Source organism: Suricata suricatta, chromosome 7 (genome assembly GCF_006229205.1).
Source record: "Suricata suricatta isolate VVHF042 chromosome 7, meerkat_22Aug2017_6uvM2_HiC, whole genome shotgun sequence".
Taxonomy (NCBI): Eukaryota; Metazoa; Chordata; class Mammalia; order Carnivora; family Herpestidae; genus Suricata; species Suricata suricatta.
Window position 1 is genome coordinate 31,808,993 of NC_043706.1, and position 26,714 is coordinate 31,835,706.

The 26,714-nt window shown below is 56.6% G+C and overlaps 1 protein-coding gene across 10 annotated transcripts in view; it reads right to left on the reverse strand.

The window, feature by feature from the left end:
• Positions 1-9,134: 9,134 nt before the first annotated feature.
• The window catches only part of GRM4 (glutamate metabotropic receptor 4), a 117,098-nt gene continuing 99,518 nt past the window's right edge, over positions 9,135-26,714 (reverse strand). For 3 of the 10 annotated variants that reach the window (XM_029944219.1, XM_029944217.1, XM_029944218.1), the window contains exons 8-11: positions 26,548-26,684; positions 22,791-23,726; positions 15,992-16,238; positions 9,138-10,181 (exon numbers count right to left, since the gene is read on the reverse strand). In XM_029944219.1, the coding sequence (XP_029800079.1) occupies positions 10,132-10,181; positions 15,992-16,238; positions 22,791-23,726; positions 26,548-26,684 (1,370 nt within the window). In that variant the 3' untranslated portion in view covers positions 9,138-10,131. The other 7 variants (XM_029944226.1, XM_029944225.1, XM_029944224.1 and 4 more) reach the window with 5 other exon arrangements.

Below are 26,714 nucleotides of genomic sequence, written 5' to 3' on the forward strand. Positions count from 1 at the left end.
CATTGTCCCATTCCAGCAGCTCTGCCATCCAGTCACCCAAGCCAGCCTCAGCCCCAACTCTTTCCCCTCTGACTCCAACCAAGACTCTCCCCTCCAGCTCCTCACCTTCTCCAGGTCCTCATCTCTTGCCAGGCCCAAGGCAGTGGCCTCCTAATAGCTCTCCAGCCTCCAGGCCAGGCCCTCCAAGCCATCATCCATAGAATGGCCATCTCAATTTGCAGTTCTGACCGGGCCACTCCCTCCTCAGAAGATAGTCCAAGCCACTTGGCAGACCCCACACGGCCTCCTCCCCTCACCTTGCCCACCTCTCCAGATTTCTCTCTCATCCCTGGAGTGTTCATCTCCATCTTCCCAATGCCCCTACTTGGCTCCTACTCCCAACCATCATGTTATTTATCACCTCTATCTCTTTGTTCATCCCTGAAATGGCCTTTCCTGTTTCCAGCTTGCAGATCGCCCATCCTTCTGGGGTGGGCTCAGAGGTCACTCCTTCAGGAAAGGGACTCAGAGCCCCTGAGCTCTGGGCACATGGACCTACTCTCCACTTCCTCATTATTTCACAATTGTTTCTTCACTAGTTGCTCCACCTCTCTAGTAACTAGCTGTGAACCTGGTCACATAGCAGTGCTTGAGAAACAACTGAATGGAGAAATGAATGGTGGGCCAGCCGGTGCATCTTAGAGAGGTGATGCAGACTAGGTGCTAAGGGTGAGCATCGCAGCTGAACCTCCTGGGTTCAAATCCCAGCTTCACTGCCTCCCGGCTGTGTGCACCAGAGCAAGTTACTTAACCTCTCTGAGCTTCAGTGTCACCATCTGTAAAATGAGAATAGAACGAGTACTCCCCTCATACAGGTATGGTAAAGATGAAATCATCCAATGCATATTGAACTAAGAGCGGTGTCTCGCACTGAGTGACCCTTCTCATTATGAGGCCAACCTCCCTGGGGAACCTCTGAGAAAAAGGAGCAGGGAAGAGCCTGAGCATTGTTGCATCCTGGAAAGACAGGAAGACACTTCCACTTCTGGCCAAAATGAAGGAGCATGGACCAGATTTACCTTCCTGTCTGAAGTAACAATAAAATGCATGAAATACATGAAACTGGGGTTCTCCAACACTAGACATTAAGCAACAGAGGACAGTGATTCCTGAGGCATGAGAAACAAAGGAGGGGAGCCCTACAGTTGTCACACATCTGCCCAGAGAAAGCTTCCAGGTTCTGGCATGAGAGAGGGGACTCGGCCAAGAGCCTGGAGTCTCCCATGCTAGGGGAGACAGAACAGAGGTCCAGAGAGGCCAAGGTGGGGAGAGTTCACGGGTCAGAGACCAGAGAGGAGATGGCTACACAGAGAGAATCCGAGTCCTCCCTGAGAGCCCAGCTGCATAGCAATCCGGTTCCAGCAGGAAGCAAGCTGATGCCGCGGAGAGGAGGAAACGATCACCAATCACAGGGATTACACAGGACCCACCAGCCAGAGCAGAAAGCCTAGAGGTTTCGCTTTGCTAGTGGGGTGAAATGACCCTTCACTAAATGCTGCTCTGGCCCGACCTAACAAAGCTTAAAAGCAAGACCCGAAAGATTGAACCGTTCCGAGAAACTTAACCCCATTCCCGACAAAGCTCAAGAACTTTTCTATGTATACAAAAATAACCAGCACCGTGTGCAGTGAAATTCACAACAGCAGGCATCCAATAAGAAATGATCAGGTAACACAAAGGAAGGATAAGCAGCCCGTAATGAGAAGATCAATCAATCCATTGAAACCAGCCTGGAAATGACACGGCATGAGTAAGCAGGGATACTCAGTTATTGTAACTGTATTCCACCTGTTCACAAAGCTGGAGGAAAACGAACATTTAACTAGAGACATGGAAGGTATGAAAAAGACCCACTCGAGCCTTTAGATCTGAAAGCTACAGTGCTGAGATGAAAAATGCACTGAAAACAATTAACAGCAGTTGGAAACCTCAGGAGGTTAAAAAAAGGTTAGTGAACTTGAAGACATAGTAATAAAACGTACACAAAATGAAACACAAAGAGGAAACAGACCCAAAATGAAAGAGTAGAGCATTGCTGAGTTATTGCACAACTTCGAGGCCAGATACATGTGTGCAGAGGTCCCTGAAGGAGAGGAGGTAGAGGGGAGGATGGAAACAGATTTGAAAAAATAACGGCCGAAAACTTTCCAAATATGATACCCGTAAACCCCCAGATCCCACAAGCTCCACAAAACCCAAGTGCAAGAAACATGAAGAAATGTCACACAGAGGCACGTCATAACCAAATTGCTCAAAACCAGTGAAAAAGAGAAAACCTTAAAAGCAGCCAGAGAAAAGAGATGTTTTATATATATTAGGACCAAGATCAGGATGATAGCAGATTTCTTGCAGGAAACACACAAGCCAGAAAGCAGGGAGCAGCATGTTTAAGGAACCGAGAAGGCTGGAAGCTGGGGGGGTGGGGGAGGTGGGGAGGGGGCAGAGCTCGCCATCCAGGACCAACAGGTGGTGATGGCATGAAGTCCAGGGGTGGCAGAGAGAGTGGCAGAGACTTAGCCACAGCCCTGGGGTAGAGCGGTGTGGAGGATGGTGTGGGTTCTGGCTCAGGTGTCTAATGATCCCCCAAACGGGGGCCGTGGGAGAACTCATTTAGGAGAAGCTAGGGCTTCCAGCATGGCTGATTCTGAGTAAAGAGCAGGGTGCACAGAAGGAGGTTTGGAGGCTGGGAGAGGGAAATAAATTTGGCAGTTGTCTAATGATAGATTAGTTAGAATAGGAAAAGCTGTAACTCAGAAACAAATAAATCCTGAAATCTCAGCATCTTAACAAAAAAGCTTATTTCTTATTCACAAAAAGTTCACAGAGGGTTGTCAGAGGATGTGCTCTGGCCAGTGATTCAGAGACCCATCTGCCCTCCATGTTTTATGCCAATTCAACCTGGGAGAAGAGAGGCGGGCTGAGGACCACCCGCACAGCCAGGAGGCGGTCTTGGGCGTGGGCGCTCCGTACACCTCATTGACCAGAAATGTCACGTGGCCTCTATCCAACTGCTAGGGAGGCTGGGAAATAAGGGGCGTGGAATTTTGGGAAAGCACTGAGGCTGTGAGTTTGGATGGGAGAGCCCTCGGAACTTTCGAGGTAGGAGAAAAGAACGAGTGGACATGGGCCTGGAGTCACAGGAAGAGACCTAGCATTTGAGAAATGGGTGGAAGGAAAGCACAGAGGAGGGCGAGCGAGGTGGATGAAGAAGAGGAGGGCACACACGCTGTCCTGGAGCGTAAGGTAGCCAAGGCTCCAGGGCAGACGCACAACCCATCCTGACCTGCTGTGTGTCCTTTGGAGTCTGGAAATCGTCTTCAGGAGATAGTATTATCTCTGTTTCACAGATGCTGAAAGTGGGGTTCGGAGAGCTGAGTGACTCGGGCACCCGAGTCACGGTGACCTGGCAGAGACCAAAGCCAAGGTTCTTCCCCCCCACCCCCAAGCTCTGTCCCCTGCTTTCCCCAGTGCACCCTCAGAAGGGACAGTGGTTACCGGGGAGAGCTTTACCGGGGCCCTCTGAACACCGTGCTTCCCTGATTTTCTAGGTTGATGGCAATGGTGGCGGGAAGGGTCTTTCCGGGGCCTCTCAAATTCTGACCAGCATCATGACCCTCCAGACCTCAAGGTTCCTCCAGCACCACGTTGACCTGCAGGCCCAAGCACCACACTGTGGTAGAGGGCAAGGCTGGCCAGGCCCCCTTGACTGGCCATGCTCCCCAAACAGCACCACTTCTCCCTCCTCTTCGGCTGCCCGCCCCCCCAACCCCCGCATTAACAAAGCCTTCTCGTATCACAGACAACCGGGACTGGGGAGGCCAAAGCAAAGGCTTCATTTGCATAGGCACGCCCTTCCCCTCCCCATTGGTGAGTGCACAGTTGCCTTAGCAACATGCCCCAAAAGACTTCTTTGCAGTCCCCTCCCCTTCCTGTACTGCTGGGATGCTGCCTCCTCACCCAGCCTCAGAGGGCTCAGAGCTCCATCCCTCATTTTACGGATGAAGAAACTGAGGCCCAAAGAGGGAAAGGAACTTGCCCAAGGGCACACTGCGAGTTATCAGCAGATCCTTACCTAGAATCCAGGTCCCGATTCCAACTTCAAGGTATCTCTCACCCTGAGGGGGTGGTGGGGATCAGCTCCCTATCCAATCATCAGCATGCTGCATCCATGCTCACCTCAGGCCTCTAGGGAAGCCCTTGGGCAGCTACAATGAAGAGATGACCACTAGGCTTTGGGCAGAGACTCAGGGTCAGAGCCAAGTACTGGGGACGGTGGGGGTGCAGTTACAGCTAAAAATAGGTCCTTATGGGTCTCCAGCCCAGCCCCTGCCCCACAACTCATTCATTCCACAAGTATTTATTATATGCCTGCTGTGTGTCAGCTGTTGGTCTAGGCCCTGGATGTTCAGCTGTGATCAAAGTGACAAAAACCCCTGCCCTGACGGAGCGAAGTCCTTGTGGGAGCAGGAAGATGATGGCAAACCATGTGGATGTAAGATGACGTTGGGGTGAGGTGGTGTTCAGAAAGGGGTCGAGGGCCACTTGCTACTCGAGTTAAGGTCCTCTGCGTGTTCTTTCACAACTTACCTGTCCCTCCTCCCACACTCCAGGGCAGCTGACTCCGATATGATTGCCAACCATTGATGTGTTTTGGGTGAACGCACGTTAGCCCAGGAGACTATGGCTTTGCCAGTAGAATTTTAGGCAGTGCAGATGGCAGTTGGGAAGATGTTTGGGGGCAGTGGGCTCCCTAAATGATGCGGGCAGCTGCCCGTTTTGTCCCTAACATGGCCTGCAGGCTCAGAAAATCTGATATCAGAGGCCCAGATAAGATCCTACCACCATGCTCCAGTATCAAAATCCTAGACTGCAGTATAGTTCCTGGTGCAGAAAGACAGCCCTTCACCTCATAGTGAGAAAGAACAGCAAGTCACAAGTGCCCCCAGAGGCAGACTCCAGATATCAGGCCTTGTCCATAAATGCCTCCTGGGGAGGGAGCTTTATTTCACCTCCTTCCGAAGTCGTCAAACGTGTAAAACTGGAGAGTAGAATAAAGACACTCCCAAATGCCTGTGTGCAGCTCAGGAAACATCAACTCGAGGTGACTTGGGTTGTCTCGCAGCCCCCTTCCTGCCCACTGGAAGAGCAAACTGGGACTGGTTTTATGAGGGAAGAACAGGAAGGCCCTCCAACCCGACCTGGAAGAGGAGGGCTCCAGAAGTTTGAGCTTGGCAAGCCAACAAGGAGGCATTCTTGGGCAGGGAGTGCCCAGGGCAGACCCTGAAGCTGAGGGAGCCCAGAGGGACCTACAGCCAGGATGGGGGCTCCTGGGTCAGCTGATGGGGTAGAGGAGCCTGGCTGAGGGAGCCAAGCCCCATTTCCTGCCCCAATTTCACCTCTTTGTTTTCTTTCCCTCCTCTTTTCCCCCCCTCACTTGCAATAAAAACATAATTATGGGCTTTATAAAAAAAAAAAGGCAAATTATGGTGACATGCTTTAATTATCTGCCGAGCAATGGCGGGCTGAATTACACAGGCAGGGCCTTGGAGGTTACCTAAAAATAAAGCAAGAAGCCTCATTAAATGCTAATTGCTGCTTTTGCCAACTGAAGTGAGATCTGGGCACCATGTGCCATTCAGTGCCAGGCTGTCTCCAGGGAGGGCCAAGCCCTGGGAGGCTCAGAGTGCCAGGGCCAAGCCCTGCTGGGCACCCAGGGCAGTGCAGGGCAGGTGGTGGGGGCAGAGAGAAGCTCAGATGTCAGGGAGAGCGCCTCAGTCTCCCCTGGATGTTGAGTGGGCAGATGGAAACCCCAGGCTGGGAGGAGGAAGCTGCAGGCCCCAAGGAGAGCAGCTAAAACAAAGGGCCTGTGGCCTGTCCTTGGGCCAGAGAGGAGCCACACAGCCTCCTGAAAGCTCAGCATCTTTCTGTGGGCTCCCGAGGACCCTCCTCCCGGGCCTGAGGCTGAGAGGGTGTGGGGGCACCCGGTATGGTGCTAACTGGTCCCTTTTGCGTCTGCCTTCAGGGCCTGAGAAGGCAGGATGGGAGAAACAGGCTATGAGACATTGGGGTTCCACATCTACGCTAGAAGGGACCCAGGCTTGTAAACTGCCTTTGAGGCTGAGTCCCCAGGGACCTAGGGGTTCCACAAAGGTGTCCCGTGTGGCCCACGGGCTTGGTGGGCTTCTGCCCAGGGGTAGTAGCAGCCTAGTCTTGGCTTTGGGCCTGCACAAACTCTTGAGTGGGCACTGTTCCCTCTTGATTGCAGAACCCCAAGGTCCAGAACCAAACATCCATCTCGTTCATTACCGCACACCTGGGACCTGGCCCAGGGTAGATACTTAGTACCTGTGGGTCAGATGAGTACAGAACGGGGTCTCGCAGGGTGGTGGGGTGGCTGGTTTTTCCAGGACTTTCCTGATCTTAGCACTGAAGGTGTTGGCATCCCAGGAAACTCTGCCACCCACCCCGAAACCCCAGGTAACCCTAGGCCTGAATGCCACCCCCTCCCACCCCCCGAACACATTTCAACCACGTGGTTAATTTCAGGCAGTGGCTCTCAGACTTGGGCTTGCATCGCAGTGACCTGAAAGGCCTACAAAATGGACTTCAGGACACCCCTGCTTCCCCCAGCCCCAAGCTTCTTTTCAGCAGGTCTGGGGTGAGGCCCATAATTTGCTTTTCTAATAAGTTCCCAGGGAGGCTGATGCTGATTTAAAGAAAGGGTTCTGCTGTTGGAATAGCCTGAAAACCAGTGAGTTCCCGGCCCACTGGGCTGCATGGCGGACGCCTGGGGAGCTTGTAAAATGTATTGTCACCGGCCCCACCCGCAGAGGAGGAGATTGCAGCCCTGGGGCCTCTGGGCCTCTCCCTGGGAGCTTGTGGAGACTGCATCACCCCCCTGGCTCAGCAAAGGTCTCTGGGGCCCACCATCCCTCTCTCCCGGGAACCAGGGACACTACAAAGTCACCCCCCCCCATTCATTTTGAAGGGTAAAATTCCAAAGGCGCTGCTCATCTGTCCACCTCTCTTGGGTATCCCCCATGAGTAGCAGCAGGGCAGGGGGAGCGAAGGCGAGCAGCCACGGGGAGCTCCCCCACCCATGCATCAGAGCACATCCCAGCTGGGGCCACCTGTGGGATCCCTGGCCCGGCTTTGCTGGCTGTGCCATCCAGAGGATGCAGGACACCCGCCCTCCCACACCCCCACACCAGGTCTGCCTCCCAGAGTGCTGGAGAGATGATCCCTCCTCTCCACCTTAGACCCGCGGAGGCTGCACACTTCTCCGTTCCCCGGACATGGCTGTTTGGACTTCACTCCACCCCCGGCTTCCCCACCAAAACCCATCCTAGTCCCATAATTATGTTCCTTTGGGTTACTCAGCATTTCTAGGCTGTATCGCTCCCGTCAGATGGGAAGCTGTGTTTGTCCCCTCAGACAGGGCAGTCCCTGAAGGTTGGGCTGTGTCTCCTCCATCTGACTGGTACCCCCCTGAGGCCAAAGCCTGGATGCCTCCATCCCACCTGCCCCTTCATAGAGTCCTAGGCAGGCTGGACTGGGCCAAGCCTCAGGAATGCCTGATGGGTCTGAGGCCCACCAAGAGCCTCTCCCGGCTCTGGGTGCTCTGGGGAGCAGAGGGGCCAGCACCCCACTTGGGAAGAAGGTAATTCTCCCCACTGGAACCTAGAAGAAGGGCTTCACAGATATGGGGTGCTCCACAGACATGGGGAAGGCACCTGGGAAAGTCCTGGGCAGATCATCAAACTCTCGACTTAGCCTTGGGAGGGAACCAGACCAAACTGAGGACAAGGTGCCTGGGCTGGAGATGTCATCGGAGAGCTAGCGGTACTCCCCTTCTCCATCCAAACCGACCCCTACCACACACAGGCACACACACACTGCCCTGCGAGCTTCTAGAAAACACCCTTGGTCTGACAACCTAGTTTTGGCTGATTAGGTTCTACCCAGTGGGTTGCAGGCTTAGGAATCATCCTGTGAAAGCAAAACAATCAGTGAGAAACACCCTCTTCCCCCTTCCTTTCCTTACAAATACAGAGCGTAAAGCAGGTGCCCTACGCACACACACACACAGCCTCCCAGGGAACAGCCTGCCTGAGCAGAGGTGGGTGTGACACCAGCCCTCCCACAGGAGTAAGATGGGCTTCCACAGGGGCCACTACCAGGGGCACCATGTAATGCACCAGCCTCACCTCTACACAGCCAGTCCCTGCCTGGCCCCTACCCGGGTCCCTCCAGGCCCTTGGCCTCTATGCCCCACTCTCCAGCTAGCCAGGGAGGTAGGAGGGGTTGGGGGGCCTGTGGGCGGGCCAGAAAGGGGCGGCACAGGAAGCCTGGGCTTCAGCTGCTGCGGTGGCCTCATTGTGTCGCTGGCTCTAATTTACCCCGGCAGGGCCCAGCCCCTAAGCTGCTTCCCGCTCCCGCCCTCCCAACCTGCCAACGAAGCCAGCTGCGGTGAACACGCACTGGCACACTTGCCGCTGGCTGGGGACAAGCGTCCTCACCACGTGGGTGTGATGTGCTTTTACCCCCACTTGGGCCTAAACAGACACTCACACTAGACACACAAACGTGCATATGGGGGTGCCAGGAGCACACACAGATGTGCAGCCAAAACAGACACACACAGGGCAGGGGGAGCCACATGCGCGTACCTGTGCCGCACACCTGGCCCACATGGACACACGCCACACTCTACTGTCTAGGACAGAGGCACACATCCTAGCACCTGTCACCTGGAGACAGGACAGGCAGGAGGGCAGGGCTGTGGGTGCTGGGAGCCCTGGAAGCCAATCTCTCAAGAGGAGAGTTTCCAGTCTGGACGCAGAAGAACCTCAAGTTACAGGGTGGGGATGGGAGGCCCAGGTGTAAGGACTGAGTCAGAGTCGAGGAAGGGCCAAAATGGTACCTTCCTTAGGGGCTGAGGGCCAGGGATATCCCCCTTACTTAGGGGATCACCAGCGACTGATTTCTGGAATCTGCTGACAGTCCTGGTCCCTCCCTGCCCAAGGCCTCTCCATGCTCCCTCTCAATGCCAGCCCCGGAGGCAGCCTCCATCGCCCCCACCCCCCATGGCTTCATCGCCCACTTGCTCCTTGCCTCTAATTCCAGGTTCTCCGGCTGCAGGGCCCTCAGTGGATGTGGGGCCAGGGTGCAAAACCATGTGTTTATTTTTATTAGAAATGTTTTTGGTATAAAAACAATCATGCGCTACACATTGTCATCAATAACCATCACCAAACACCCAGGCACTGAACTCCATGTCATCAGCAAGACGGGCAGACGGGCAGGCGGGCGGGACACACAGCAGACAGGAGGGGGCAGGCGGGCAGGCTGCGGGCCACAGGGACACACATAGAGGCCACCAGGAGGACGCAGCACTTTGCAACACACTCTGTTTTTGTTTTGGCTTTTTTGTGTTTTGCATTTTTTTGAGCTTTTTCTTTTGCGACATGTAAGGTTTGGTGAATTGGGCGATGGTGGCAGGGAGAGAGCAAAGGCGGGAATGTGATGAAGGTGAGGAGGGGGGCGAGGACGGGAAAGAAAGATGCGTGAGACCTGGGCGGAGCACAGAGAAAAAACTGGAGAGACCTGGAGACAGAGAATGCATCAGGGAGAGGAAGAGAGGCAGAAAGAAAGAAGGTAGGGGAAAGCAGAGCACACAGGTGAAGACAGAGAGAAAAGGCAGTGATAAAATCAAAATGGGGATGGAGATAGACTCGGACGGTCACCAATGGGACAGGCAGAGACAAAGGGAGAGAGAGAAAATCAGCATTGGGGCCCACACAGCCTGAGCCCCTGTGATTTGGGGCCGGGAGGGGCCATGGTCCAAGATGCAGGCTCTTGGGGTGGCCTGAAGCTTCCCGGCCCCTTGTCCTCCTCCTGTCACCTGCCCGGCTTGCCCAGGCTGCCCAGCGGTGACCGCCGGGAGCTCTGCTGTCCTCAGCACCAAGCCACGTCCGTGGGCGCCCACGGGCAGGCAAGACATCAGCTGGGCCCCTGGGAGTGGCCCTGGACCGACGAGTCAGCCACAAGGGTCTTGGATCCTCTTCTTCTTGTTCGGCTCTGGTGGCCTAGCTAGATTGCATGGTTGGTGTAGGTGACGTAGGTCTGTTTGGTGGCCAGTGCTGGAAGGAGAGAGACCGGGGTACCCAGGCATCAGGGGCTGGCTTCTTCAAACCCCCCCTTCCACTCAGGCACTGCCGTGCCCATGGCATCAAGTCCAGACCTCTGAACCAAGGAGTTCACAGCCCCCCACCTGCATGGTGGCCCTACCCTACCCATCCCATCATTTGCCCCCCCCTTTCCTTCCACCCCCCTGCTTCTTCCTTCCCCTTAAATTCCCCCCTCCCTGGACTCTGAACATCCATTCCAACTCCTCATCTTTGCTGGGGCCAGGCTCCTTGCCTGGAGGGTCCTGCCCTACCCACTGTTGTTTTAGTTAGGACCTCTCCTTAGAACACTCCCTCCCAACCCCACTGCTCTGGGAGGGTCTGCCCAACCCCCACCCCCACCCCCAGCCACAAAGCCCCTGCCACCACCTGACTCCACCACACTTGAAGAGAATCATTTTTATTTGTAATATAATTGTATAGCCTTAAAGTATTATCAACAGAAGTTCCCAGGTCAATAGCACCCGTTCTGGAAGAGCACATGCGAAGAACAGACATTAGACATAGCCTGGCAGCCTAGGGGAAGGGAGTGGCAAGCTGGGACAGAGGAAATAAGTGATGGAACCAGAGCAGTGGGGGCTCGTGAGGCTAGAAACTGACTAGCTGACCAGTTAGCTGGCTAACTCGTGCCACACCCAGGAAAAGAGGAAGGCCTCCAGGTCCCCTTGGGCCTTGGTGCGGCTACCCTTCTCATTTCTAGGTGTCCCTGTCTCACCTCAGCCTCAAGTCTTCCTTATCTGCACCCATCACTCTGGCCCTTGCTCAGCCACCCCTGGGACTTGCATGTCTGGGTATCCCCCATTTCCCGGCCCCAGCCCCCTGGGGCTCTCCACGCCACTCAAAGCTGGGTGACAACATCAGCTCTTCCCAGCAGCAAGAGCCTCCCCCTGCCTCTGCCCAGCCAGGGTTTGGACCTGACAGCAGCCTAGTGAGGAGGCCAGGTAAGTGCCACCCTCATGTGAAAAATGAGGACTGGGGCCAGAGGGGTGAGGACCCTGGCCAGGTCCTTGGTTTTGTCCTGTCAGGATCCAGGGTCTCCCTCCATGGCCTGGGAGAGAGGGGTGGTGGGGCCCAGAGGAGTTGCGATGGGAGACAATCATGGGGCCCTTGTTTGCAAAGCTGCCCTGACACCCCATCAGGGTCCTGTCAGCTCAGGAAATGAGTGTGTGGCCAGGGCATCTGGCCTGGGGCAGAGGAATTGAGGGCAGCAGTGCAGTGGGCTGCACACAGCACCCCCCCAGTCCTTTCTACCCCGTTTTTGCTGGGCCCATGACTGCCAAGTTAAGACTACATTTCCTGAGCTCCCTGCTTGACGGCATCCCTGCTAATGAGATTTGTGTAAGGGCTGGGTGTGACTTGCATGTCATTTGATTAAAACAGATGGTTTCTCCTGTACTTCCTCTCTTCTGCCTTCCATGGGCAGAGCAGACACTGAGAGCAAACAGCCTCAGCGCACACAGCCCTCTGGGGGCTGATGGAGCAAGATGGAAGAAACCTGGGTCCCCATTCCTGCCCACCTACCACACCAGTGTAGCCGGAAGCCCACTGACACAGGCCAGATTGCTGGGTCCAAGTCTCAGAGGGCCATCAAGTGTGGCAAGAAGCAAACTTGTTGGGGGAGGGTCGAGAAGAGGACCGCACCGTAGGACCAGTGGGGAGGCATGAGGAGTGGAGGGCAGGTGGACTAAAGGAAGAACTTTCCCCTGGCCAGAGCTGAGTAGAGCAGGTGGTAGTGGAAATATTCAAGCAGAACACGAACAATCACTTGCCTGGGCAGTAGCTGGGAAGTTTCCAGTTTTAGGTGCCACCCAGACAGGTGCTAAAGGAAGGAAACAGGGCCCACGACCTCAGGAAGAGGGGAAGAACACAGCACCTTATAGTATGCCGAGACTTGCCACCTTCTTGTCTAAAATCACCCATGTGCCTCCAAGGTGCCGGCTGAGTATGAGGGAAGAAGGACCATGGACAGCACCCATGAGGTGCCTGGCTGGGCGTACTTGGGGAAAGGGAGGGGTCAGGAGGCCAGAGGTGCTGAGAGCAAGGTGCCAGGGTGCACAGATCGGTGCTCTAGGGACAGGAGCCTCTAACTCCCTCCCTCTGTGACTTCCGGCAGCTCTATCCTCCACCCTGCTGGGCCTCAGTTTTGCTACCTATAACATGAGAGCGGTGGCCCTTTGGCCCAGACTGCTTTTCCAGAGGAGCTCCCCCAGCCCCTTCTCTGCCCTGCTCTATCAGCACTGTCAGAAAATGAGCCGGCAGTTGGCTCTGTGAATCACAAGCCGCAGGCCAGGCTGATGAGAATCAGTTCCCCTGGGGTCCATCACCCCCTGGGTGAACTGATAAAATTGAGTTTCCAAACCTGTAAACCCGTCTGCAGCCATGGCTCAGAGGTGAAGGAAGACTACAGCAGCAAAACCACCAACTGTAGGGAGATGGGCGCCCGAGGGCGGCCGCAGGGGCACTGAGGCGGGTGAGAGGAGAGAAGGTGGCGGGGAGGTGTGGGACAGTTGGGCCCTGCTGTCCCTCTGAGACCGTCTCCAATAGAAAATCCAGTCCTTGGGGTCCAGAACCTGGAAGCACATTCGGCCCTCAGCTACAAGCCGGGCGCCCCAGAGTCCTTCAGCGGAGCTTCGGTCTCACCATCTGGAAAGTGGGAGCAGTGAGTGTGCCCGGGCCCCTGGGAGCTAACTTGTGAGGCTCAAAGGGAAGCGCTCTGGCCAGGAGTCAGGAGACTTTGGGTCAAGTCCTGCCCTCCCCAGGACAGGGCACCTCAGCACCTGCCAAGCAGCCCTTCCAACAACTTGAACCTCTCAGAGCTTCAAGTGTCTCATCAGTAAAATGGGATAATAAGCCCTTGGCTGGCTCTCAGCCACAGGGTGGATGGAAATCCTCTTTAAACCCTGCAAAGGGACAGGGCTGAAATAACTACAGCGATGAGGACAGGGTGGGGAGAGCGACGCTCCAGGGGCACCCTCGGTGTGAAGGGAGGGACCAGGTGAGGGGTATGCGCGAAGGTCCCCAAAACCATCCCTTGCCGACAACAGGCTGTTGCTGCTGGTTTTCAGTCCTTGCCACCTCAGATAACAATTAGCTGGGCAGTGGCGAGCATGAGCTGACAGCCCCCATTTGTTGCCCCGTGTCTCTGTGCCCAATCTGCCCGCAGTCAGGCCCCTGAATTATTTATTCTGTTGTTTGTTTAAAGATACGTGGCCTGCCAGTGACAGAGTGAAAAATGTCCCTGCTCCACAGGAGTGACATCTCCCCACTCTTCCTGCTCACGCCCCCCCCCCAGAATTAATCACCTGGCTCTCACCCAACACCTCTACAGCCTCTGCTGTCGTCGAGCTAAGGGACAGTGGGGGCGAGGGGCCTCTGGCTCCCGTAGCAGCTCTCACCCTTCCCCTGCAGGAAGCAGGGGCCTGGGAACATGGCACGGCCCGTCGCCAAGCCTCCACTCCCCTCCTTGTCTGGTAGGGGGGTGGGGTGGGAAGGGGTGGCAATTGTACCCTGTCCCCATGTGACCAATCTGAACAGAGGCAGAAGAAACAATGTCTATCACAGCTGTCCGGCAAGGTCCTGCACTCTGGTTATCCCTGGCCCTTGGGGTCAGGGTGTTAGCTCTACTTAGCTGCCCAGGGTCCCTGAAGGGTTAATGTCCCACTCTGATGAGCCCGAGAGAGGGGAGTCCATTTGACACACCTGCTCCTGCACCAGCAGAGTAAGGCATGAGGGACGGAATCAGGAACGAGGAAAACAAGTTGGCAAGTCAGGAGTGTGGGGTGGGGAGTAGTGAGGGGTCCCGGTTCAGGACACAGGGCTGGGCTAGGGGCCGCACTTGGGGTTTCTGCAGATCTAGGCACTGAAGACCAGAGGTGGGGAGTCCTGGGGGGACAATGTCCCCTCCCATCTCAGAGTGGAGGTCCTGTGTGGCCCTGCAGGATGTCCAAGGGCTGTAGGCCCCAGGGAAGCTGGTGTTCTGGGAGGAGGAGAAAGACTGAAAAGAACCAGAGGTTATTTGGCAAAAGATGGGGGGGTGCCCAACACAGAGTCATCAGGATGTCAGTGAAGGGGGCATGCCAGAAGCCAGGTATGCTGCTCTGCCCAGAGAATGGAGACCCAGAGCTAGAGAGGCCATGTGAAGTCAGCGTCAAGGGAAAAAACACCGTGTGGGGCTGGCCGGCCAGCCACCACCTTGCTGTGTGACCTCAGGAGAGTCACTCACCCTCTCTGGGCCTCAGCTGCAACTGTGCCTAGATCTGCAGAAACCGGTCACTCGACACGCAGTAGCCGTGCTGCAACAGGAAGGGAAGATGCTTCACCCAGAGCTACAAGGCGGGGAGCCTGTGAGAGGCGCCGCCCCCACCAAAACACACCAGGGAGGCCAGGGCTCCTATTTCTCCTGGCCTCTTTGTGAATGGAGCCTGGGCTCCGGACCCTCCTGCAGTCTAGCCCACATCTCTCCTACCACCATCAGCAATGCCCATGTGTGGCCTCTGCCCCCGGACTGGAGGGAACAAACTGAGAGTTAACTCCCAGGTCTCCTGAGGGGAGAGGCTCTTCTCCTCCTTCCCCACCAATGGGAGCCCCCCAGGACTCTCAGAGAGCAGAGGAGACAAGAGATGTTGCCATTTTAAGCTACTTGGGCACTTGCAGGATGGCCAGGGCAGGAGCCAACGACTCAGTGGGGCAAGGTGACCAGAGCAGCCCCTCCATCTCTCCCCTCACCAGAGCTGCTGGAAGCAAGGCCCACGGAGGCCCACCCCACAGGTGGGAGACCCCAGGGCTCACCTCCCAGGGTGAGGAGTGATACTACCGTGGAGGTCAAGTCCAGCCCAGGCACCTGCTGGCTGCGTGACTTGGGTGAGTCCCTAACCTTTCTGAGCCTCTCTTTTCTCTTTTGTATTACACAGATGACAAAAATGCCTGCCTCTCAAGGTTGCTGTGAAGATGAAAACTGGTACATGGTAGGTGTGACACACAATCAGGGTTTAAGAAATGGTCACCGCTATTCCAGGCGCCCCCGAGGCCTAACCTGCCCCTCGCATGCTCGGCTCCTCTCTCCCCTCAATCTCCTCTCACAGAGGGCTGGCTGCAAGGGGACCAGAGAAGTCGACAAAGATGGTGGCCTCACTCCCTCCCACGCACATTCTTGCCCAGGCTGAGACCTTGAACCTGCCCCTTAGATGCCAAGGTCCCTGTCTCCTTCTCTCTCCCCACCCCCCTCTGCTGCTGAGGTCTCCTTGGACAACCCCTTGGGAACACCCTGCTAACTGAGAACTGAGGCCTTGGAGGCCTTCCATCCAACTCCCTCCTTCCCTTCTCCATCCTGGGGACCCACATCTTGAGGCCCCATCTCTCAGGGCCCTTGTAGGTGGGTGGCCAGGTTGTACCCTGTGCCTGGGTTACTGAAGGGCCAGAAGACAGGGCCCTCTAGACAACCCCTTGAGCAGAGAAATCCCAGAGCCCCTCCCCCATCACCCTGCATGAACCAGCTTCCCTGTGACCTCACCCTAGGTGGGCAGATATCCCTAGAAGGGTGTAGCCAGGGCTAGGTGGGATGGGACCTTGAGGGTCTCTCCTGGTTACCAGGATGGGGCAGGGCAGAGGGGCACTAACCTGGTGCCTCAGGGGTCTCCTGGAGTTCCCACTCACCTGTGGCTTTGGGGCCCTCCCAGTACCCACTGAGGACCCAGCTCAGGGAGGGGCGTGGCCTTGTCCAAGAAGGGGCAGGGGGCAGAGGAAAGGGAGCAGGGCTGGGCACTCACCTGGGGTTTCCAGGTTCTCGCAGAGCTCAGACTTGGCCTCACCATTGGGCCGGAAGCTGCCCTTCTGTGTGAACTTATTGGACATGGTGGCGGCAGTGACAACGGCTTTGAGGCTGCGCTTGCGCTTGGGCACGTTCTGCTCCGGATGGAAGAGGATGATGTAGACCTTGGGCATGTAGAGCATCCCCAGGGACACTGAGGCGCTCAGACTCACCGAGACCGTCAGCGTTGTTGTCTGGATGTACAGCTGCAGGTGGGCCAGGGGCTGCGTCAGAGGGGCTCCGCCCAGGGCCTCAGGGGCCCTGATCCCAGAGACAGACACAGAGAGGACAGACCCGGGAGCCCTACCCTGTGTCCCCCTGACTTCGGGCAGAAGGCAGTCGCGGTATAGACCTGGGAATTTAGACCACACCACATCCTGGCTCTACCACTTCTAGCTATGTGATATGGGACAAGTCCCACCCTGTGCTTCAGTTTCCTCATATATAACACAGGCATGATATGATAGCACGTACCTCACAGCGTGGCCGTAAGGGTGAGATGACTTGATAAATGGTGAATGTGCGTAGAACAGTGTCTGGCACCTGCCATGTGCATGGAAGGGTTCCCCACTGCGACATGCTATAGGGAGGTAGCAGCGAGGAAGGGCCCTCAGGGGACCACAGCTGACCCTCCCAGGGGCAGCCCCCTCCCCCCGCCCCACACGGGGCTGAGAAGGAGAAAAACATCTGTTGGTGCCTTGCAGTAATTCCCAGTGGTTGGGCCACAGCTCCTCGACCAAGCCTCCATTCAGTGACTGCCCCCCCGCCACAAGGCCACCCTGTGCAGAGCAGGCACTGGCACGGAAGCCACCACGCCTGGCAAGGTATGGCGATGGCAGCACGGTCAAAGCTCATTTCACGCTCACTCGCTAGCACTAACAGTGACAGATGTTTAGCAAAATGAAAGTCCATTAATCTGGGTGTCGGCTAATCCATTCTTCAATAGTGGGGCCTTCTAGGCAGGGCCTGACAATTCCCACCACCCCCGCCTGGGGTCCCCGCCCCGCCTCCTCCCTCCTTCCCAGTCCTCCATGCCTCAGCTATCCCTCTAGCTGCCCCTGCCCTCAGCCTGGGTGGGCCCAGAGGAGGCCAGGCTGTAACCCCCAGGTCTCAGCAAGGCTGGGCAGGAAATGCTCTGCCCCCTAAATCTGCTGTTTCTAGGCCTCAGTCCCTTCCCCTAGGGCTGATGGGCCACCTCCTCTAGGAGCTCTCTCTGATCTCCAGCTGTATCCAACCCCCTATGACACCCATTCTCATATCCCACCCCATCTCCTGCCCTTCTCCAGAATGCCACATAACCTGATTCAGCTACCCTCTGGGAGAGAGGCTGGAGAAGCCCTAGGGTCTAAAAGGAGAGGGGTGTGGCCCCGAGGAAGTCTCAACGCCTCTCTGGCCCTCAGTTTTCTCATCAGTGCAATGGGATGAGAGCACCTACCTCTCCCAATCCATGAGGCCACCCAAACACAGACTGAAGCTGCGTGAACTTGCACAGCAGCACAGGGAAGTGGGGGGGTAGTGTGCAGAGGCTGTTGCACGGTCACTGTTCAGAAAATGTCACAGGCCTGGGGAAATGAGAGCCTAGTCCCCTAGGAGCACACACCCCTCTGGACACAGTCAACTCCCCCACTCCCACCCTTACATGCAAGCCACACTCGCCCCCTCGGGTGATAGCACTACCTCCAAGCATGACTAGCCAGTGGGAGGGTGCTGGCTACCTCTCCTACCTCCTGAGGTGGGCCTGGTGGCTGGGGCAGGGAGTGGGGGACAGGCTCCACACCATCGGAGACAACAATGAAGGTCTGGGCTAATCAATATCTTCACCATTGGGCTGGGTGAGGGTATGTCCCCCTCATTAGATTGGGGGCTCCCTGAGGGCAAGGGCAGTCTTGCCTCTCACACTGGGGGTTCCTGGCTTTAAGGGTCATGTTTCCAAGTCAGATAGTCATCTTGCACCCTCTGTCCCACCTTGTTGCCTGAGTGGAGTTAGGGGGTGCTATTGGGCCCATACGGAGTTGGTGGGACCAGGGACCGAGGCCCCTCTCTGAGCCCTGCAGTGGACACAGCCCTGTGTTGGGGACCAGAGGCCTGGGGGTCAGACTCCACGGTGGGATGCTAGGCCCCTCTAGTAATACAGGCAGAGTCAGCTCCGTGGGTATTCACACTTGTTTTCATGCCCTGCTGCCACCATCTTCAATCCTGAATCATTTTTGAACAAGGGGCTTTCTCTTTCTTTTTTTTCACAAAGCCCTGAAACCATGAAGCCAGCCCTGAGCCAGTGCGGGGGAGGAGGGAGCACAATCCTTGGTGCTCTATTTTCTATTTTGCTTTTCAGCTTAGGAGCTTTTCTGCAAACAAAATACAAGATGCAGATGCGGTGTAAACAGATCAAACCTAAGCAAAGCTCACCCATCTGCTGGGGCCCCACCCTCCCAGCCTGGACCCTGAGGGCTCTTCTAGCTATGCAGGCTAGGGGTGCCCCGCCCTGTGTAAGCAGAGGTGGGGCTGCACACCCCGAGTCCCCTTCCTTCCCCCAAGGTCTGGAATTCCCACCCCACCACTAGATCAGGGGCCCTTCTGGAGCCCCCTGTGTGAAGGTGCGTGGTGTCACCAGGAGGTGGCAGCATGCTGACTCCATCGAAGAAGCAGTGGCCCTCTAGAACCCAGCAGGCACCCGCACAGGGCTGCAGCCCAGGCATGGATGCAGCTCTCAGAGACAGGGGGGGTGACAGGCAACCTCCGGGAAGTGATCTCTACTTTCTCCCTCCCGTCCATCTCCCTGACAGAGGTACCTGACCTGCTCCCCTCTCTGGTCGGGCCCTTGCTATACTCTGTCCTCTGCAAGAAGTTCTGCTTTAGCCTCACAAGTGACTGCTTCCCAGACTAAAGGTTGGGTTTGATGGGTGTGGACAGAGGTCACCTTGGGTGGGGCAGAGGACACAGAAAGGAGCTGCTGTGGAGGTCAGTGATGAGTTTCCTGTTTCTGTGCTAGGCCTGGTGGGTGTAGGGGACAGGGGGCCCTGTTGGGGACACTGAGGAGTTCTGCCGGCTCCGTGCTTCTGCCCAGGCCCACCCTCGTGGCTACTGAGATCCCCAGAGTCTGTACAAACCAGATCAGTGAACTTCCCCACGACCTGGGCAGCCCCTGGGGCCAGGTACCGCCCAAGTCTGGCTGAGCACTAACCCCACACGGTAGAGAAAGCACACTCCCAACGGCTCAGAGTAATGCCACACGGCTGCAGCGATAACCCCTGGAAATCCAGGCTAATGCTGGGAAATCCATCCACCTGCTCATTGGAGCAGCAAGGACAGCTTTACTCTGCGCCGGCACCTGCATGCGTGTGCGCGCGCACACACACACACACGGGCACATGCACGTGCCTGCAAACGCACACACCCACATACACACGCATCTCTGCATTTGCACACACACACCTGAACTCATAGCTGTACACTCATGCATGACTCAGACTCCTACCTGGGCACGCATGCGTGTGTGTGCACACATGCTCCTTCATGCACTTGGGTACACTTAACCTGCATACACACATATGCAGTCACACATATCTGAATACACACATACAACTGTACACACACACACACACACACACATATCTGCACGTTCATTGCTGGGCACACATACCTGATCTATACACCCACACACATACCGGCAGCCAGGGACCTCTGAGCATACATACCTGCCCATCCTCAGTTTGCACATGCACCCACCTGCACACATGCACACCACCCACCCACCTCTGAATGTGCACAAAAAGGCACACACACCTCTCTGTCACAGCACCACAGCTCTAGACAATAGCCCCCCCCACTCTATCTACACACACACACACACACACACACACACACACACACACACGCACAGCAGCCAGGCCTACAGCTTCCACGGGGGTGCCTTGTAGTGCTGACAGAACGCAGCACAGATGCAGCCCCAGGGCTGCCTGTGCCTCTAGGAGGTCTGGTGGTCTGAACCCACAGGGACTTCAGAGCTCATCTCCTCTCCCCCCATTCGGGGTGGGGGGGGGAGGGGCGTGTCCCATGTCCCACCCATCAGGGGCAGAACGGGGTCAGAGGCCACAAGTTGGTGTCAGGCCAGCCTGCTGTGTGACCCCAGGCAAGTAAGTCCCTGCCCCTCTGGGCCTCAGAAGAGATCGTTTCAGAGGCTCCTTTTCTTAATCAATACTGAGGGGAGCCTCCTAAAAAGGGAGAAGAGAGAGGCAGGCAGGGTGGCCTGGAGAGATGTGGGAGCTGAGAGAGGGGGCTGGGGCTCAACAGCTGGAGGGTCGAACACCCTGCGAGGGTGGGGACCCCATGAGGGAGTGCTGTGCTGGCAGGCAGCCAGAGGAAACTACTGGGAGTCTGATAAGGGATTCAACCGTGTTTCTGCCTTCCAGGACTGATCCTTTACTCTCTGAGGAGCCAAAGGGAGGAGCTTCCTGGTGTTGCTGAAGGTGTTTTCTGAAGCTGCCAGCTTCCTGGAGTGGGGCGTGGCTTCCCCTCCTGGCTCTGCAGGCCCCTGGGTACTGCCGGGCAAGGGGCTGCTGTCTGCATCCGCACCCCGCAGGCCAGTGCAGGGCTGGAGACCCAGCAGGGCCCGGTGGCTGCTTTGACTCAGGTATGCAGGGTGCCCTGGAGCCAAACATGGTGTCTGACCTCAGGACACTGAGGTCTGCTTCTCAGAACCCCTCAGCCCACAGGCCACCATTGGAAGACAGGCCACAGGCCTCCCTGGGCCAGGTCACAGGTTTCAGAATGAAGGGCATAGCTCCTGCCCTTGAGGGGCTGTTGGAGAAGAGGTGGCACCTACAAAGGAAGCCCCAGGGCAGGGAGGTGGCCCAGGGTTGCAGGGGGCAGTGTGGACTGGGCGTGGGGCTAGGGAGCTCCTGAATTAGGCGGGGCAGGGTCAAGTTCAGCCTTGCCACTGACTGGCTGTGTGATCTCAGACAAGTCACTTCACCTCTCTGTGTCTCTGCATCCTCATCTATAAATTGGGATGGTGATAAATACCCTAGCCTGCCACAGTGGAGCCTGCCGGCCATTAGGTAGAGTGTCCAGCCATGACAAGCACCCCATCCATGTGGCTTTGACAGCAGCCTCCCTGAAAGACAAGCATCCCTAGGAGTTCACACCTGGGTGGGCTCATGGCTTCACATGCTGTCCGTGGGCTGACGACTCCCCTGTCTACATCTCCAGCCCAGCCCTCAGCCCCGAACCCCAGACCTGTAGTACATTCAATGGTTGGCTCAACAGCAACACTTGGACCTCCAACCAGCCTCTCAAACATAGCACATCCAAAGGACTGCCGGATCTCTGCCCCCACGCAGGCTCCCCTGTGGCCTTCCCCAGTTTGGGGCACGGACAGCCCTTCCTTCCGATGATCCTCACACCAAAACCTACAGAGTCATCCTTGATTCTCCTCTGCACTTCTTGCCCCACTTGCAATCCATCCAAAATCCAGCCGGCCCCACCTGCAGGAGCCCCCACTTCCCATCACCCCTGCTGCTGGCAGCCCCGTGTTGAGATCACTGCAGTAACCACATTGGCAGTCCTGCTCCCACTCGCCTTCCTCAGGAGCTCCGCCCAGCAGCGGGCAGGACCCTTCTAAATCTGCACCACATTACATTCCTCACTGCTCAGAACCCTACTGTGGCTCCTTTCTCGCTGACAGTAGAAGCCAGTGTCCTTCCCACAGACTCTGGGTCCTCTGCCATCTGCCCCGTCATCTTTCTGACCCTGTCCCCATCACCCTCCTCCTGATTCCTCAGCCCCAGCACCCCACCCCCCGACCCCCGCACAGTGGGTAAACTGCCTCCACACCCATCATGCCGTGTGACTGTTGTTACAACACCTTAAACACTGCAAGAGAGGGATTATGGCCCCAATCTACTGATGAAGAAACTGAAGCAGAGAGGCCAGCTGGCTTGCCCAGGGTCCTAGACATGGAGCTCAGACCAGGAGCTGGGGTCCTTGGTCCCCACAATCCCCCGTCTCTGGCTTCTGACTTCAGTGACTCCCAGCCCTTTAAGATAAAACCCCACAGAAGCCAGGCAGTGCTGGAGCCAGATTGTGGACACAGTACACAGGGCCCTGGGGTGAGTCCAGGCCCACAGGATGGCCTGACAGAGCCAGCAGGACACAGCTTCTCTGCAGCTCTGGCTGGTGGAGGGGAGGACCCTCAGCTGACACCCCCGGCTCCTGGGCATCAGGGGCTTGGGGACCAGGAGAGAAGGAGTGAGTGCCTGATCCCTCCCTGGCCTGGGAACCCATGGGGATCCTTTGAGGGCAGAGAGAGGTGCAGACAGAGGACCAGGAAGAGAGGAGTGGAAGGTAAAGAAGATGGGGCTGGGTAGGGAGAGGGGAAAGAGGGGAAGGACAGTCTATAGGAGAATGAAGGCTGACAGAGGGTCAGCATCCCAGGCTGACAGAGAGAAGAGAGGGAGGTGATGGGAGGGAGAGAGGAGAAAGGGAAAGAGAAGAGAAGACAGAGGGGAGGAGGGAAGGGAGGAGGAAGGTGGGAGATGAGATGGGAGGGGAGGAGAAGCAGGAAAAGAGAAAGGGTGGGGGAGAGGAGAGACAACCCAGAAACTGGAGAACAGGCTGGAGACAGACAAGGCAGTGGGGCAACAGGAATAAGAAATCATCTCTGGAGCAGGGTGAGAGGCTGGGGATCCCCCGGAGGCTGCCCCGGTCTCACAGCCCTCACCCCCAACAGCTAACTGCCCCCCCAAGGCCCCGCCACTCACCTTGTCTGCCGACTGCGAGGTGCCAAAGAAGATGGGGATGAAAGCCAGCCAGACGATGCAGGTGGTATACATGGTGAAGCCGATGGGCTTGGCCTCATTGAACGTCTCGGGAACGCCACGCGTCTTGATGGCGTACACGGTGCAAGTGACCATGAGCAGCATGCTGTAGCCCAGCAGGCAGATGAGCGACAGGTCGGAGATGTCACACTTGAGCACGCCCCGGGCAAAGCGGGGGTCGAGCGTCCGCTGGTCCTGGAAGTCCACCACTGAGTGGGAGGGGTCCACGACGAACCACACGCAGATGCCAAGCAGCTGCAGGGAGATGAGGCTGAAGGTGATGGCCAGCTGCGAGGCGGGGCTGATGAAGCGCGGGGCGCTGACCGAGCGCTTGCCCTGCTCGAAGATGCGGTAGATGCGGTTGGTCTTGGTGAGCAGGGCCGCGTAGCTAATGCTCATGCCCAGCCCCAGGAAGATCCGGCGCAGAGAGCAGGTGCCCAGGTCAGGCTCAGCAATCATGAGGAAGGTGGTGGCATAGCACAGGAAGATGCCAGCCAGCAGCACGTAGCTCAGCTCACGGCCTGAGGCCTTGACGATGGGCGTGTCATTGTAGCGCACGAAGGTCACCACCACAAAGAGTGTGGCGGCGATGCCCACCACGGCCAGGAAGAGGGGCAGCACTGCCCAAGGCGAGTCCCACTCTAGCTTGATGATGGGGATGGGCCGGCAGCCCGTGCGGTTCTCCGTGGGCCGCATGTCGTACGGGCAGGTCTTACAGGTGTAGCGGTCCACCTGGTACTGGTACCCCGTGCAGGGCTCACAGTGCCAGCAGCAGGGTATGCCCTTCACAGTCTTCTTCCGCTCACCTGGCTGGCAGGGCAGGCTGCAGATGGAGCGGGGCAGCTGCTGCCCGCTCCCCGGCCAGTGCATCCGCTCTATCTGGCAAGGACAGCACAGGGGAACCGGCCTCAGGATATGGTGCCCCAGGGCCCCGGGTCACCCCACTGGCCAGCACCTGGGGCTCCAAACCTCAATCACCCACTTAAGCAGTTAAAATGTGGCCCGCAGCCTCCCCAGAACAGCTGGGTTTAAATAAGCCCACCCACTTGATTTAGACATGGCTGACATATGCGGCATCCTGAACTCCCAAGGGCCGTGTAGAGACACGGAGCCCCAGAGAGCAGCAGGGACAATGGAGAGTCACCCAGGGAAGCAGAGAGAACTAAGAAGTTCTGACCCCCCAGCCCCTTAAGGCCCAGCTTGCTGGTCCCCAGACCAGCAGCATCAACATCACCCAGGAGCTTGCTGGAAATGCAACATGTTGGCCCACCCAGACCTACTGTCTCAGGATCTGAGCTTTAACCAGACCCTGCAGGTGACTTATGTGCAGTGCTCAGCCCATGGGGCCTCCTCTGGGCAGCACAGGAAGCTGAGTTCAGCAGAGAGCTATAAACAGAAGTTTTCACCAACGATACATAATATGTGCCCAGGGGTTAGCGTTTCTTTATATCTTGCTCTGAATTAGTGCAAGTCACCATTATAGGGCTTTGAAGACACAATTGCTGTGAGCGAAGGAGCCACAAGCATGTGGGCACACACATCCTACTGAATTCAGTGTTACAAAGGTCTGGAAAGTACGGGAGAGGCCCAGAAGAACTCTAGGTCCTCAGCAAAGGGAGTCTGACTATACTTGGGAGCCATATTCAAAGCATCTGCTCCAGGGGCACCTAGGAGGCTAAGACAGTTGAGCATCCAACTCTTGATTTCAGCTCAGGTCATGATTGAGGGGTTCCCAGAGTTGTGGGATTGTGCCTCGCATCAGGCTCCGTGCTGAGCATGGAGCCTACTTAAGATTCTCTCTCTCTCTCTCTCTCTCTCTCTCTCTCTCTCTCTCTCTCTCTCTGTTCTAGAAAACTCTGGCTCCAGTGGAAAGAGCAACGAATGTGGGTAAATCCTGGGATCACAGGTGTGTTGCTAGCTGGCCGTGAGCCTGGCAGCAAACACCTCCACCTCTCTGAGCCTTTGTTTTCCCACCTGATCCAACAATGGCAAATATGAGGCCACTTTGCCCCATTGTGACTCATTGTGGCTTCCATCTGGAAGTTGTGATGAAATTCTTAAATCTCCCCAGAGCATCAGCCCCATGGGCTTTGTGTCTGTTCCCTGTTGCATAGCCAGCCCCAGCACAGAGCTGGCACACAGTGGGGCCCAGGGAATTTTTGTAGACTCTATCACAGAAGTAGTGAGGTCCGGGCACTGGCCACGAGAGGCCGCCTCACTTTCAGGCCCTGGGGGAAGACCATGGCAGGCAGGGGGAAGTCTTTTTCCTCTTCCTTTCCCCACAGCACAGACCAAACTGAGTACTTGAGAGAAAGTGGGGGAGGTGTGATGGTTTAAGTCCATTTCCCTCTAACCATCCCCCCCATCCCCGGCCCGAACTTCATGATGGTGGAGGGACCCTGTATCATCAGCACCCCACCCCAACACCAAGGCCCTGCCTTCACTTACCACATCTGTGGAATGGGATAAAAATAGTCCCTGTCTCACCAGGCTGCCATCTGCATGCTTATAACAGTAGCTGTATACAGCAGGTGCTCAGCAAGGATTAGCCACTGCCGCTGCTGCTGAATTGAATCACTGGCACCCACTCCTCCTCCCACCATACCCAAATGAGACATGCCTCCATTTGGGGTATTGTCCCACTTTGCCAAGTGCCCCCACCTGCCCTGTTCTGTCTCCGTTCACAACTCAAGGAGCATCACTATAGGAATGAGCTGTGTGCCCCCCACTGCTGTGTGGCCTTTGGAACATCCCTCAGGCTGGGTTTCCTGAGAGATTTCCTCTGGCTTAGAAGATGTCAGAGCTAAATGGGATCATGGGCAAAAAGTGCTTTGAGGAGCTCAAGGGGCTCATCGCTGGAAGATTCTTACAAGAGGGGACCGCAGGGGCACGATGCAACTCGCCCAGGGTCTGGAGCAAGGATAGGTGAGGCAGGACATGGGCTTCTTGTGTCTCTCTGGTCCATGTGGCTGTCATACTGTGCCCACCCTGAGCGTGGCTCACCGTGCCCACTCTGAGCGTGGCTCACCCCTTCACCCTGCAAGGTGGAGGACAAGTCCATAGGCATTTCCTTGGGGGATAACCACAAGTCCTCTCTCTCCAAAAACATGGCTCTATTTATAGCTACGTACACTGCAGGCCAGAGAGGGAAAGCCACCAAATCCCTGGGACAATCATGAGCTGAGAAAATGTATCTAGGAGGACCCAGGAGAAGACCCCCCACCCCTAGCCGCCCATAACACCCAGAAACATGACCTTCTAGTAAAGTACAACGGCTCTAGGAAATGCTCTCAGACAGCTTTCTACCCACCACCAGAAACCCCAGCTGACTGCGCCCTCTGCCTTATGCCACTGTCCTCCTTCATCCCAACGCAGCCCCCCCACCCCCCCGCATCTCCCTTCCCCACACCAGCCCAGCCCTTGAGCCATTTCACTCTAGGGTGAATATGTCTATCCAAGTCTCTCTCTGCCAGTAGGTGGCAGGCAGGAAGGCCCTAGGCCAAGGGAAAGGGCAGGGGGTCCAGCCACCAGAAGTCCAGCTGTCCTGTTCCTCCACTTCAGGCCAGAGTGGCACTCCAGACCCTCTGAGGCCTGGAAAAGGGCATGGAAGGAAGCCCAAACTTGGCAGCAGCAAACCCCCGAGCCTCCTCAGTGGCTGCCTCCCCCAGCTCTTCCCTCCCTGCCCTTGTCAGGTGCTTACTCTGAGGTGCAGGTGGTCGGTCCAGGAGCCGATGACCTTGTACTCAGCGGAGCCATTGCGCAGCTGGTACTGGTAGATGTCGTAGCGCCCGGGGGCATCTCCATTCTCATTGAAAGTCACAGGGTTCCCCGCAATGCCTGTAGGGGCCAGGGACTGTTACATACTCA